Source organism: Mugil cephalus, chromosome 1, assembly GCF_022458985.1.
Source record: "Mugil cephalus isolate CIBA_MC_2020 chromosome 1, CIBA_Mcephalus_1.1, whole genome shotgun sequence".
NCBI classification, from domain to species: domain Eukaryota; kingdom Metazoa; phylum Chordata; class Actinopteri; order Mugiliformes; family Mugilidae; genus Mugil; species Mugil cephalus.
In genome coordinates this window covers 8,022,648-8,036,817 of record NC_061770.1, presented here as the reverse complement: position 1 = coordinate 8,036,817, position 14,170 = coordinate 8,022,648, and the positions used below count along the sequence as shown (strand labels likewise).

Genomic DNA, 14,170 nt, shown 5'->3' with positions numbered 1-14,170 from the left:
TTTAAGCAACTACACCCAGACAATGTATCACGTTGGAGGTTTTAATGGGGGCAAGGATCATCTCTTTTAATATTCAGTTCAGTGCAACCTGGTCCTTTTCTACAATAAAGCCGAAATCTTAAAATACATAGCAGCACCGAACCAGAACACATGATTACTTACAGCACACTGTAAGGGGCGATAGCAAAATGAGGCCATGCAGTCAACAACAGTGTAAGAATCATTCATACATCTAATCTGGAGATCTTCTACCAGGCTGCTGTGGCCAGCGCCCTTTTCTCTGCTGTGGTCTGCCGGGGGAACAGCATCGCAGCCAGTGACGCCAACAGACTGAATAAACTGATCAGGAAGGCTGGCTCTGTCTCTGGCTGCAGACAGGAAACTTTTGAAGCGGCGGTGATGAAGAGGACACGAAACAAACTGTTATCAGTCATGGATAACCCTGACCCCCCTCTCCACCAGACAGACAGAAAGACAGACAACGGAGCTCCTTGTCCAAGAGACTCAGACAACTCCACTGTCCTAAAGAACTCTACAGGGAATCTTTCCTGCACCAAGACATACGCCTGTTCAACTCATCTGTATGTGACAGATAACACGCGGCAGATAAAACTCAGTGCATTATTTCTTTTTCCTTTTTGTATTCACTTATTTGTCCTGATGTGTGACGGGTGAAAATACAGTTGCAGAGCAATGAGAGTGCAAGGTGAGTGTTTCCCTAGTGTGTAGAAGAGTACAGTGTTTCAGCAGTGCATAGTGAGTAGAGTATAGTGTCCATTAAGAGTTCAGCAGCCTGGTGACCTGGGGGATTAGTCCATTAATTGTAATTTTAGGGATTTGTTAAGCATAAATTATGTCCAAAGCAAAAAGGATAATAATTAACTGCCAGGAAATATTCAGGGGATGTTTAGTCGGAAGGAGAGAAGACGTAGTTTAAGGGGATTGTTTTATTTTAAGAATGTAAAAGTGAGAACAACAAGGTTTATGGTGTCAAACTTTGGAACTGTCTGAGTGATGCACTGACACAATGTTCAAACATAGAGCAGTTTAGGAAAAAGTATAAAAACATTTTTACAGGTACAAGGTACAAGGATGAGACTGGTTTATGGGGGATGACATTGTTTCTTTTGTTCCTTCCTTTCTTTATTCTTGTCTTGATGATTATTTGTATTTGGTTTATGTAGTTTATGTCGTGATTATATCATTATTATCATTATTACTACTATTAGAATAGGAAGTGGGTTAATTATTGATTACTAGTATAAGGTGAAGGGGAAGGACTAGATAAGTTTCGACTTCCCCCCACTCCTTTTTGAACATGCAGATGACAAACTTATTTGGCTTTTGTTGTTGTTGTTGTTGTTTTGTTTACTTTTGCTTTTGTCTTTATTTTGTTATATGTCTAATTAGTTGTTCATGTTCAAAACGAGAAAGAATCAATTTTGCAAAGGGCTAAAGTGCTAATTAGATTATTTGATTAATGAGCAAATAAATGAATGAACTGAATGAAATATGGATAAAACAAACAGACAAAACCAATATTTGAGCTCCGCCTTGAGCACGCTTTAGACCGAGGAGCGGCTCACCGCGGGGGATAGACGATCTTTGACATGTACAAAATGTGAGGGGAGGAAACAGGAGGGGCGGAAATAGAGAGCGTGTGCTTCATGACTCACGAGTGCTGGGAGGAAAACTTACTGTGTTTCAGACGCCTGTGTAGAGTCAACAGGACGTTTGGATTTCAAACTCAAAATAGCAGCTTGCGCTAGTTCACTCAACCAGGAGAAGTCGGTCCGCTCGGGGGAAAGATCGCTGTATCTGTCGTGGTTTTTCTTTCCTTCTTTCTTTTTTCTTTTTTTTGTTAGTTCCTCCCTCCCTGGCTCTTCTCGTTCGCTCCTCTCCTGCTGATCAGGTAAACGCACCCAACAGCTGCGATGAACAATGTCTGATTGACTCACTGCCACCGCCGCTGCTGCTGTTAGAGAGACTTCACCTGGAAGCTGAAGCTCACGTTTTCGCCTCGAGGTCGCGGCCCCAGTCGAGGCGAAACGAACCGATAGTGGAAGGAGTTTTGCTTTTACCTTAAAGGTCAGGGCAGTTTACTGAGGAGAGACAAAGAAAGAAAGACAGACAGGCAGCCGGGTAGAGAGGTGGAAACTGAGACGAGGCAGCTAACAGGTGTTGACCGGCTCATTTCCAGGTTAAAAAGGTGGAACCAGTTTTTACCCTGAGAGGAAATGCGTTGTGCGTCTGGTTTGTTTGTTACAATTTGTCGCGTTTCTTTCAGGGAACCACTGAGAACCGACCATGAATGGTGAGTGAGTCCACCTTAAATCACTTTAACTCCTCATGTGAGATATTGCATGTGTTTTGATTGACTGATCAAGTTGAAAGTAGGTTTCCCGTGAGTTTTTGATGTGTTTTAATAATAATACTTCTTCTTAATAACCAACTTTTAGAGCTGTTGGCCACTTCATTGATTTACCTGAGTAGTTTGATAATGGATTCATATTTATTCAGGTTTTTTTTTAAGTGACATCAACAAACATTCAGTAGATTTTTACTTCACAGAAAACTTGAATATCTTTCCAAACGACACATTTAAGGCCATCGCTGTGCACTCTGTGTTGGTATAGTTGGCATTTTGCAATCACTTTCCCATGTTTTCAAGGATAAATTGATAATGAACTCGCTCGTTGCCCCGCAGTCCTTTCAGCTCAAGTTCCCCTGCAGGGTTTTTACATAAAAAGATGCAGAATGGGCTGCAGATTCATCTAACTGATGTAGGTTAAATAAATTGGCGCCGCTTCCATCAAAAGCGGCATTAAAGTGCATCAAAAACTCATTCACTATCCATAGCTGCGTGTCCTCTAGAGGAGGGCGAGAGGGGGGAGGGAGGGAGGGGGGCTGGAGCCTGTCCCAGCTGTCATTGAGTGAGAGGCGGGGTGGTGCACTCAGTCTATTACAGGGCTAACACAAATTCATTCGCATTCTCACTCACACCCGCAGCCAATTTAGCCGACTAAGCGAATTCACCTGACGGGCCGTGTGGGACGAGGCTCGGGGCACCCACAGAAAACCCCGAGAGGGCCCGGGCTCAGACCCTCTCGCTGTGAGGCGTCAGTGCTAACCGCTTCCCTGTACATCACAAATATTCAGCTGTAATATAATACCACAGTGAGACTGGGGCCGTTCTGCCACCTAATGAATACCTTTGGTACTGATTAAGGCCACGAGTAACAATTTACATAACAGGAGGAAGTGGTGGGAACAGACTCGGGCCTTGTTTATTCTGACCAGCGTTCCTAAACCACAGTACATTTTCATGCCAGTTTATTAGGTACGCTAGTGAAACACAATGCAGGAGAACAGTCCTGCTCTGAATCTGAACGTCACGACTGTTGTGATGTGGAAACGGTGTAAGAAAGGTGTTAATTCAACTGTGTGATTATTTTTGGAGGATGTGGTTTGTGCTGTCATGGACCCCCAAACTGATGGAGAGATTAAGTAGTGACCCCCCTACCTACTATATGTATTTTATAATAAACTCAGCTTAGTGCTATTTATAAATATACATTATTATTATAATTTTGCGTCCAGTATTAAGCAATCCCTTATCCCTTTACTACAATATGTTTGATTCATGTTAATGTGTATTTAATGAAATTACAAAAAAGTATATAAAAACAGTAGGAACAATCAAAGATTTTGTATCCCCCCTCCCTGCAGTACCTCCGTGGCCCCCCTAGGGGTCGTGGACCCCCTCTTGAAGACCTATGAGCCTCTGCAGCTGAAAGATGGTGAGGCCTTTCTAGCCTCGCCCGTTTGTCCCCCCCCCCCCCCATTAGGACAACCGAGCCCCTGAACCACCCAGAAACACTTGCCTCGTCACTCCAAAGCCCAGCAGGGGTGGAGAAGGAGGTTTCCGTTATTTAGTCCAGCGCGCCGGCCACAGTGAGAGCTGCTGAAATAATAGAAACGACACAATACAGTTGGACAGTGCTACAAACCACAGCCTCCACAATGGAAGCGGTTGAATCAACAACCGCCTGTTATTTTAAACCAATGCTGAACACCGTAACCTTCGTGAAGCCGAGATTTAATGCAGGACTTTTATGTTGGAATGAATTGGTTTTTAGAAATTAAATCCAATTTATTCTGATGAACTGAAAGTGAGTGTTCGTGACTGTAACATGAAGCCCAGGATGAGCAGGAAATTGTCACAGTGGAAAGGAATTTTTTACTTGGAAAATGACTGAAAACAGAGTTAATGTTGATTTTTCTCTGTCAGTTAATCAGTTAAGACGATTCTTTATTTACCGCGTGCTTTGTGGCCAACATTTACTTGTGCTAATGTTTCTGATTTATTTTTTTTATTATGCGTGCTTTCCTGTACTCCAATTAAAACCGTTGCATCAGTTGTAAATATTTGGAAAGGAACAATAGGTTGGCAGGTTCCTTTCAGTCCCAGCCCTTAATAATCTGATTACTGTGTCACAACGCTCAATATTCCCTCGTCAGCCAGCTGCTATGCTGTTGCACAAGTCGCCGCGCTCAGCAGACTGTGTGCTCAAGATAGAGCGCCGTGACATTTTTAACATGCTTTATTATCTCGCAGACACAGATATGGTGAATCTGACAACACTCGCCACGCACACAAACAAAGCTACGACAGCGGGTGAGTACTTTGTGTTTTGTCGTAACATCATAACCTCATAGTTTATTCTCTTATCAACATACATTGTGGTTTTTTTTTTTCGCTTTTTCTCTTTAAAGCTCCTGATGTCGGGTCTTTGACATCACTCGCCACAGTAGCCGACACCACCATCATTCAAGGTGACTCCTACACTATTTGTTTTATATGTTCTGTTACTGGCAGGCTCCTAATGCACTAGTTAAACACACCACAGTTTACTTCCTCTCAAATCCAAAAGGGAGAAGAACCGTGTGAATTCATCTACCTTTTTTTTCGCCCTCAGTGGTAACAACAGCGCTCCCGTCCAGTCCAGACTCCACAGTTATTGCAGGTACCGGCTCCTAAACTCTCCTGACGTTTTTCACGCTCGGCAAAGTTAATTATATTTGTCTTTTAAATTTGCTGTTATTTTTCTTCTCCCCCCCCCCCCCCTCCCCCCCCCCCCCCCCCCACCCAGTGGTTATTGTTCTCATCCTGCTGACGGTAGCGGTTTTAGGCTTCCTGCTTTACCGGTATCTCTGTCACAACAAAGGAGCCTACAGGACGACGGGGGAGCTGGCCCCCGGACAGGACCCAGACGAGGAGTTTAGCAACCAGGCTGCAGACGGGAAGAAGGAATACTTCATATGAACCTGGACAGAAGACTCCCACTAGAGCGTGTGGAGCTTAAGAAGGAGAAAAAAAAATGACATAAATGAGGAATGGGACTATTTTTTTTGTGTGTGTTTTTGAGAGAAGGTGGCTACTTTCTGCACACTGGGCAGGAAAAAAAAAAGTTTAAGATATTGCCAAAGGAGTAGGAGTATTGATGGACGTGAAGCAGGTGAAAAACAACAGGTGTGTGCAGATTAGCAGAGCTAGCCGCGAAACAGGTGGTGGAGAAAAAAAAAGGTCACAAGATGAGAAAATACTGTGCAGCAATCAGAGTGTAAGAATCTGCTACACTATTTATCAGCCGCGCCCCTTCTGTTGTTTTCACTCTGACATAGTGCCTTTTTGTAAACCGTGTAAGGTGTTTTTTTTTTTTTTCGTGCTGTTGTGGGCGTTAACTTTTATACTGGTTTGCTTTTAAAGTTGTAGTTTTTCTATGCAATTCTTTTATAAGATAGTCAAAACTTTTGCGTTCAGGACGGCTGAAGTTTTGTCGACCTTGTCCCATTTGCCTGTTTTGTATGATTACCGATGACGGAGGAAAAAAAAAATAGAAGGAAATAAAACTAATGTCATCACAGAGTGTAAGCAATATTTTGTTGACGATTTTGAATTAAAAGACAGTGTGAGTTTGGACTAACAAAATGATGCATTTACAAACTAAGGAATAACTGAGGAATCTTCACTCACTTAATCCAATATAATATAACCAATGACAACTAGATCAAAATCTCCTTTACCAGTCATGCTGTCACATATAAAAAATCAATGATTTTTAATAACCATAATCCCAGATATTTTTCAGACTTGTGACAGTAAATATTCATGAAATAAATGCACTGCTCAACAAATTAAACACTTTTTTTCATCAAGTCAATTAAACCTCTGGGATATTGATCTAGTCCATTAAGTAGCAGAGGAGGTCGTTAATCAGCGTCGGCTGCGTTTGTGTTAATTAATAACAGGTGCACTAGAAGGGCAACGGTGGGACGGCCCCCAAAACAGGAACGTTCTTACAGGTGGAGGCCACTGACTTTTTACTAGTTTTGCATTTGGCTCAGGTCAGTGTCACTACTGGTAGCGTGAGGAGATACGTGGACTCTGACACAGTAATAAATCGCTTTGATTGTCAGCATGTCTTTGAACCCAGCCGTCTGCAGGTTGATATCGTCATTCATTTTCTGTATCTACTCTAGTGAGGATAAGTAGTAGTACTTCAGAATAAAAAGTTAACCTAACAAACATGTCTTTGGACGGTGGGCGGAAGCTAGGATACCCAGAGACAACCCACCCACCCAGACTCCATCCACAAAGGGCCCAGTCGGCCTGGATTTGAACCCAGAATCTTCTTGCTGTGAAGCATCAGTGCCAACCATAATGTGGCACTCTCGTTCCTAACACATTACCCAGTCCAAATAACTAAAGGTGTCCAAAATGATTATCCCCCCCCCGTTGAGAACCGACGTGATTTAATTTTTTTAAGCAGTGTACTTGCCAGAAATCCTAAAAACAAAGCTGAAGTAATTGGACTTGTTGGGTTTCTTGAAGACACCTTACCACTCATTCAAACTGCTTCTTCAGCTCTACATGACTGGTGGGAGGTTTTTAATCGGGGACATCTGCGAGTGGTGTCCACTTGAAACTCGCATGTCTGTTAACGACACAATACTCACCTGCAAGACAAATGTAGCCACGTGGAATGGAAAGTCATACGTGCGAAGACAGAAATTGACAAAACGACCACATTTCAAATTTCCAAAATAACCTTTATTCTAAACTTACATTTTAAATTTTAAGTTTAGTATAAAAAAGTTAAGTGCACCTAAGTTCTTTTTTTTTTCAAAGTATTCCACCTTTGACATGTCTCAGCAAACTGTAGTGACACTCATCTCCTTTAGTAATCTTAAAAGATAGAATGTGTACCAAAGTCCATCACATCACTTTAGTACATACATCTATTTTTTTCTTTTTTTTTTACAAAATATTGTAAAGAGAATCCCTGAACTATAAATGTCCATAATCCTTCTACCAAGAGTGATCCATTTGTTGGCTGTGGTTGGCATAGCATCTACTGGTCAGCTGTGGTTTACAGTACTTCATATTGCTGAGACAGAGCCACTGTTAATGCTGCTTTAAAAACAATCAGAGCAGAGATGGAAAAAAAAAAAAGTAGACAGTTATTTGAATTACAGTCTTTAAGTTTTAATAGCTGTGGCCTGTTTTCCCAGCGAAGCCGTATGAAATCACAGCCTGAGCGGGAAGAAATCAAAAAACACTTGACACGTCAGGTCAGTCATTACTGATTTAACAGATTTGTGTGTGAGTTGCGTGGACGAGGCCCGTCGCGTGAATGAAGCAGCTCCCAGACAGATGGTCTTTCTGACTCAAACAGCACTGGAATCACTAAACATGGGGTTGACAGCGACAGCCTTAACTTTCTGGTGGCCACAGCTGTTAAAACCTGATATGGTATGTCGGATACCCAGTGACACATTGACACCAAAACAAATGAATCTACAAATATTAGTCGAAGGTATCCATGCTGGCAACTTTTCAGGCGCCAGATGCCTCATTTAAATTCGTGCATTGAGTAAATGAATTTGATCAACGGCACATAAGAATTATGCTGACAGTCATATAGCCTCTTTAGCAAAAGGTTTGCATACACTCGCAGGCTACTGAACCACACGACACGTCTCGACGTTATTTGAAAATGAACTACGTTTAAAATGGATCTAAAAATGTTCAAAAATGTCACAGCTTTCTTTAAAAACACACGAAAGAGAGAGTAGCCCCTTGTCTGCAACTTCTCAGGTTTGCTTTGCAGTGCATTTCAGATAAAAAGTATCTTTATCAAATTTGTACATAAAAACGGTGCAAACGTATGCGGCAACTCAAAGATGCAATTTACCCACGCAGAGTGACACCGACACATTAACGGCCGCAGCCGTTCGGGGCTGAACGGGCCGACAGCGTCACAGCCTCCTTAATCAAAGATATGTTTGCTTTTAAATTGCGACACTTAAATTTTTCCAAGTCACAACCAAACATTAAGTGCGTTGTAGACCAGATCTTTGGTACAACCAGCTCATTGGTTATACTAACAAATTTATAAGTCTAACTACTCAGCATAATCATTTAAATGTGTAAAAGTAATGAACGCAGAACAGAAACACTGGCACATTAAATGGTGTCTCCTCAGTCTCACTGAAATTCTTGACTACAATCTAACGCTATCTTAAAAGGTGACATTTTTCTGTTGTGAGGACTACATGATGACGCTAAATGAAACTATGCGAAAGGTGAATGAGGAGGGTGCTTCTAGAAATCTGTGCAAGAAAACATTTAGTGTATAAACTCTGGGTATCCGACTGTGAAATAGAAACAACAGGAGACAAAAAGGAAAAAAAAAAAAAAAAAGCTCAAATGTTACACCAACCACCCCTTCCCGTTCATCTTACTATTTGGATTTACTTTAAAATTTCTTTCCTTTAAGTTTACTGAAGTTAATTTGCTTTAATTTAGGGCTATCCCCAGTGCTCTTTGGCACTTCACTATGTTCATCTACAAGTTGCCCAACAAGGTACAGTAAACCACTTTAGATATTGCATTTAATAATTTCTTGAAATGTTACTTTTTTTTTTCTCTCTCGCTTTAATTCACTTAATTTACACGTGATTTAAATAGAACAATCTGTCCAATAGACAGTTCACTGTGCAACTAAATTTGCCGTGGTATTTTAGATACTGTGCAAAAGACAAGACAATTCTAGCTAAGAGCATCCAGGATGCTGATCTTTTTTTTTCTTTTTCTTTTTTTTTTTTTTAATAGTTGAGATTGTTTCTCAGGTTCATCATACTTGTATTTACAAGGGACTAATACACACCTATTAATTTAACTACACTAAAAGTTTTCAAAAAAGACAAGTGGAGATTTCTTTTTTTTTTTTTTTTTTACTGCAACTTTATAACTGCGTTTCACTTTCAACATTAAGCGGGCTAAACTATATAACGCGGGTCGGATATTTCAACATTTCATTTACGTAGTTTTACAGGAATACAAGAACATTTCTATGTAATTTGTGACCGTTCGATCAAAGGAGGTCTCTCGAACAAATACAACCGACGCCTGAAAGAAGTCCAATCTGGTATGAGCAAACAATTTCGACCCAATGAGGAATTATGGAATGCTTTCTACAACATTAAAAATTTTCATTTGTCCTCTCCAGGCAGTGGCAATTATCACTGATCTCTAGGTTACAAGTGGAGTACTGTACCTTTCACAAAGGGCTCTAAAATATTACATTCCGTTAGGTGATATCAGTATTGTGGCATGGCCAAGCAGCCTGAAGAGGGAGGCATATGGGGTGGGGGGGGGGAGAACTGGGGCATCATCTGGGATGGGGATACGGATTAGGCATGAAGGAAAAGTCGAGGAGTTGCTGTTACCAGATGGTATAACCTCCACTGGATCCACCCAGGAAGAAGTTGTTCTTGCGCTGTGGCATTACAACATTGGCACCCTGCATGGCAGCCAGCTGAGCTGCATTGGGTGGGTGTCCAGGAGGAGGGGGCTAAAGGAAAAAAAAAAAAAAAAAAAGGAGAGAAGCAGAAACATGGGTAGGGAGTCGAATACAACTTTTCAGCAACGTCGCATCTGACGTCGACATAGCATTTTAAGTCGCTAAACTGAGAGGGCACTCACTGGGATGGAAACGCTGCTGCCGGCTGTGAAGCGAGCGCCAGCATCGAAGCCGCTGTCCACCATCACTGTTGAACCGGGCGGGTACACTGCTCCCATGGTGTAGTAAGCCATGGGGACATTCTGGCCCACGGGTCCAACTTGCATGGGTGCCTGCATGGGCATAAACATCTGAGCACCAGCATAGGGAGAGGACATCTGAGGCACCTGACCAGGCACCTGATGTGGAAGCACATATCTGGGCTGGTATATCTGCAGACACAGGCAGAGGGCAAAGACAGACATCAGAACGGTTTAGAACGGTTACTGCGAGCATTAATTGCGCCACGACGCGAGTTAATTATGCAAAAGTTACCTCAGAATATGCAGGTGGTGTGTCCGTGTAAGGAGGTGCCTGAGGGGACATTTGCATAGCAGGAGGGTACGCAGGTGCAGAGCTCTGCTGAGGGTACACAGACTGCTGTGGATATGAACCTGCAAAACAACGTTTAAACAAATATTTGCGCTCACGTTAATTAATTACACTAATGGTGACTGACAGAGAAATCCCAGGTTGACGATTTAGCCGAACTTCAGAGGCCAAGAGGTAATAAAGTGAAACAACAGAAAAATATATCAAAGTTTGCGCGTGTGTAGGAATTTGACACACGCACATATGTTGTATGCTAGAAAAATATTTCAGTAGTTCTGTTAATTCCAGAAAACTTGGCACAACTTTGAGTTTGTCTTTACATATTATTTGTTCAGAGCCAGTGTTTAAAACCTGACAAGGTGCCAAAAAAAAAAAAAAAAAAAACACATGAAAGCCCCCTTATAATACGATTCATGCAAAATTATGAGTAAAGGTAAAAATGAATAATTTTAGATAACTGAATAATCTCTGATGCTAATTTCTCTGGTTCCAGATGAGCAAAATGTGACTATTTTCTGATTTCTTTGTCTTCCTGTTGTACAAAACAAGATGTCAAGGCATCAACGTTAGCTCCGGAAACCTGTGGTGGCCATTTTTTGGTTATTTGATTCTTCTACGGACTAAACATGATCAAATAGCCACTGGTAACAATCCGCGGCTAATGCGGTGGGATGTATTAGCACCAGGCTGTAAACAAAAGATTTCTGTCGGTTTAAAAAAAAAAAAAAAAAAAAAAAAAAAAAAAGGCAGGAAAAGGAGAAAAAACAAACATTTGTGACCAGATCGGTAAATTTATACACGTACACATACTAATAAAATTGTGTTACCAAATTTACGCTTCGAGGCTACATCTTACAAAACCAGAAGAGACCAGTATACGAAAGCAGTGAGGTCGTGTCAGGTTTTCCCGTTAAAATCTGTCCGTGCTGAGAAATGTTAGCTGACAGGAAAACGATGTGACCTGGCCACTAATGGTATAAGAATATAAGAGGGCAGTAAAAATAATCATTCCTTGCTGACATCTTTAGTATTTTATAATAACCCAGACGGCTTGGTTGAGCGTGTGTTACAGTGTTACCCAAAAAGCGTCGGTTTATTGTTATGTACGTAGCTAAACGTGAAGTCCGCCTCAGATGGCCATAACGAAAGCTGTTCGCCTCTCGTTATAACATCTGCGTCGTGTGGCGGACAGTTGACTAATTACTCAAACGGGGTCTGGAGAAATACCTTTGTTGTTCATTGTTGTGGACTGGTCCGGAGGATGAGGAATAACAGACGGAACGGAGCTCTGCGTATCTTGTCACGGCCTTATTACAGGTTACGGTTTCACACAATCGTCCACTTCCTTGTTTTTCAGCTTCTTGTTGTTGTGGAAGTGGCGACGTCATCCGCTCTCTCTCTCTGCGGTTCGACGCACGCACGATGCGCACGTACGGTTTGAGCTGTGCGTGCGCGCCCCCTACTGGTGGAAGCGGATGCGCGTTCAAGAGTAAAGGAAGGTTGTTAACTCTTTGAAAAGACAAAATGAGCTCCAGGGCCACTTATATCATTAGATATTTGCTATAGTTGTCATTGCTTTCTTACTATGTAAGTATTTAATGTTTTTTTGGTGGATGTGGAGCTAATAATTAATATTTAAAATCTTTTTTTTGGCGTTTTACCGTATTTTAGACGCTTGTGAACATAAATTAGTAGAGTAAAGGCTAGAATATTAGAAGCATAAAGCAGTGTAAATTGGAAGTACATCATAAAATGATAAAGATCATAAAACAAATTATGCAGATCATGCAGATAATTTAATTAAAACATTTTATTACTTGTTATCATCCTTTCAATATACCATCTGTATCTTAATTTTAACTTTTTATTTATAAAAAAAAATTATTTTTTTATTTTTAACTAACATACTGACATAAAAGAAATGAGAATGTTTTGAGCACTCATAATATTATATTGGTATCCATTTTCAGCTGTACAGGAAAAGTCAAGGAAATTTATTTTTATAGCACATTTCAAACGCAGTGCAACTCAAAGTGTTTTACATTAAAAACTAGACAAATTTATATTGAAATGATACTAAAAGAAAGAAAGGAACACAGGACAAGTTAAACAAACAGATCACATTAAAAAGATCATAAGACAATATGTAAAAGCAGGACAAACAGAAGTACAAAAGTTACAGTGCAGAGTTAGATATTGATAAAATAGACTTAGAGACTTAGAGTTGGAGCAGATCTGCAGTTTTCTGGGAGTCTGTTCCAGGTATGTGGGGCGTAAAAACTAAAAGCTGCTGTCCATGTTTAGTTTTAACTCTGGGGACAGAAAGCAGACCTGACCTGGATGATGTAAGAGGTCTGGATGGCTCATAAAGTAACGGCAGATCAGGAACTTACTTTGGTCCTGTACCACTCAATGCTTTAACCAACATCAGTACTTTGAAATACATTCTTTGACAGACAGGAACCCAGTGTAAAGACTTCAGAACTGAAGTGGTATGATTCACATTTCTGGTCTTAATGATGACTCGAACAGCAGCATTGTAAATCAGCAGCAGCTGTTTGATGGATTCTTTATGGAGACCTGTAAAGACACTGTTACAGTAGTCCAGTCTAACAAAGATAAATGCATGGACAAGTCCTTGATATATTTTTCAGACTTTGATTGTCTTAATGTAATGTCAAAGTTCAGGTCTGAGTCCATGATTACACCCGGATTCCTGGCTTGGTTTGTGGTTTTTAACATTACTGATCGAATCTGAGTGCTGACTTTTAATTGTTCTTCTTTGGGTTCAAAAACAACGACTTCAGTTTTATCTTTATTTAGCTGAAGAGAAGTCTGGCACATCCAATCACTGATTTGTTCAATGCACGTACTTAGCACCTGTATGGGATTATAATACCCTGATGTTATGGTTATGTACATGTACTTGTGTCTCATCTGCATAACTTTGGTACCATATTTTATTGTCTTCCATAATCTGAGATAGTGGGAGCATGTAGATGTTGAACAGAAGAGGCCCCAGAATGGAACCTTGGGGGACTCCTCATGTCATTTTTGTCCCGTTGGATATGTAATTATCTACAGACACAAAATAGCCCCTATCTTTAACCCCTTGTGGAAAACAATGGCTTTTACAGTTGGATGTGAAGTGACTACATTGTCAGTACTCTCTGAAAATCAATTTATGTGTTTTGTATTTCTGTTACCATCATGTGCAGTGCAGCTTAACTTAAGTACGACAAAATGTTCAGGTAATACAAAAATAATACCTTAATCACAATAACTGAAAAAATAATAACTTAATTCAGAGGTTCATATGATATCTATGGAGTGCTATTAAATAGACATTATGATACAGAAAAATATTGTGTTAAATCAGTAAGCTCCAAATAACAACATTTCTTTTAATTATGAATTAATCTGATGGTTCAGTGATCAGTTATTTAGACAGTAAAACACTAGATAATGAAATTAGTCTTATGAAAACACTTTTTTAAAAACATTTTTGCTTTATTAAATACTGACACACATATCAACAGTCAAAATAGCTAATTACATTCGTATTAATAACTAATATATCACTGAGCCAAATGCGAAAGTGCTGATACATTAATTTGTGTTGTGTATTTCTGTCATAATATTTTATTTATTGATATTTTGAGGTGAAATATATTAATTCGGTCAGAAATTCACAACGCACACAAAAACAG

At 40.4% G+C, this 14,170-nt stretch overlaps 1 protein-coding gene across 1 annotated transcript; it reads right to left on the bottom strand.

The window, feature by feature from the left end:
• Nucleotides 1-7,092: 7,092 nt before the first annotated feature.
• Nucleotides 7,093-11,848, bottom strand: dazap2 (DAZ associated protein 2). Its single transcript, XM_047579340.1, has 4 exons — nt 11,688-11,848; nt 10,404-10,522; nt 10,052-10,300; nt 7,093-9,920 (listed from the first exon to the last, which is right to left on the bottom strand). Exons 1-4 carry the CDS (start codon nt 11,698-11,700, stop codon nt 9,792-9,794), a joined length of 510 nt encoding a protein of 169 aa, XP_047435296.1. The 5' UTR covers nt 11,701-11,848; the 3' UTR covers nt 7,093-9,791.
• Between the last annotated feature and the right edge of the window lie 2,322 nt (nt 11,849-14,170).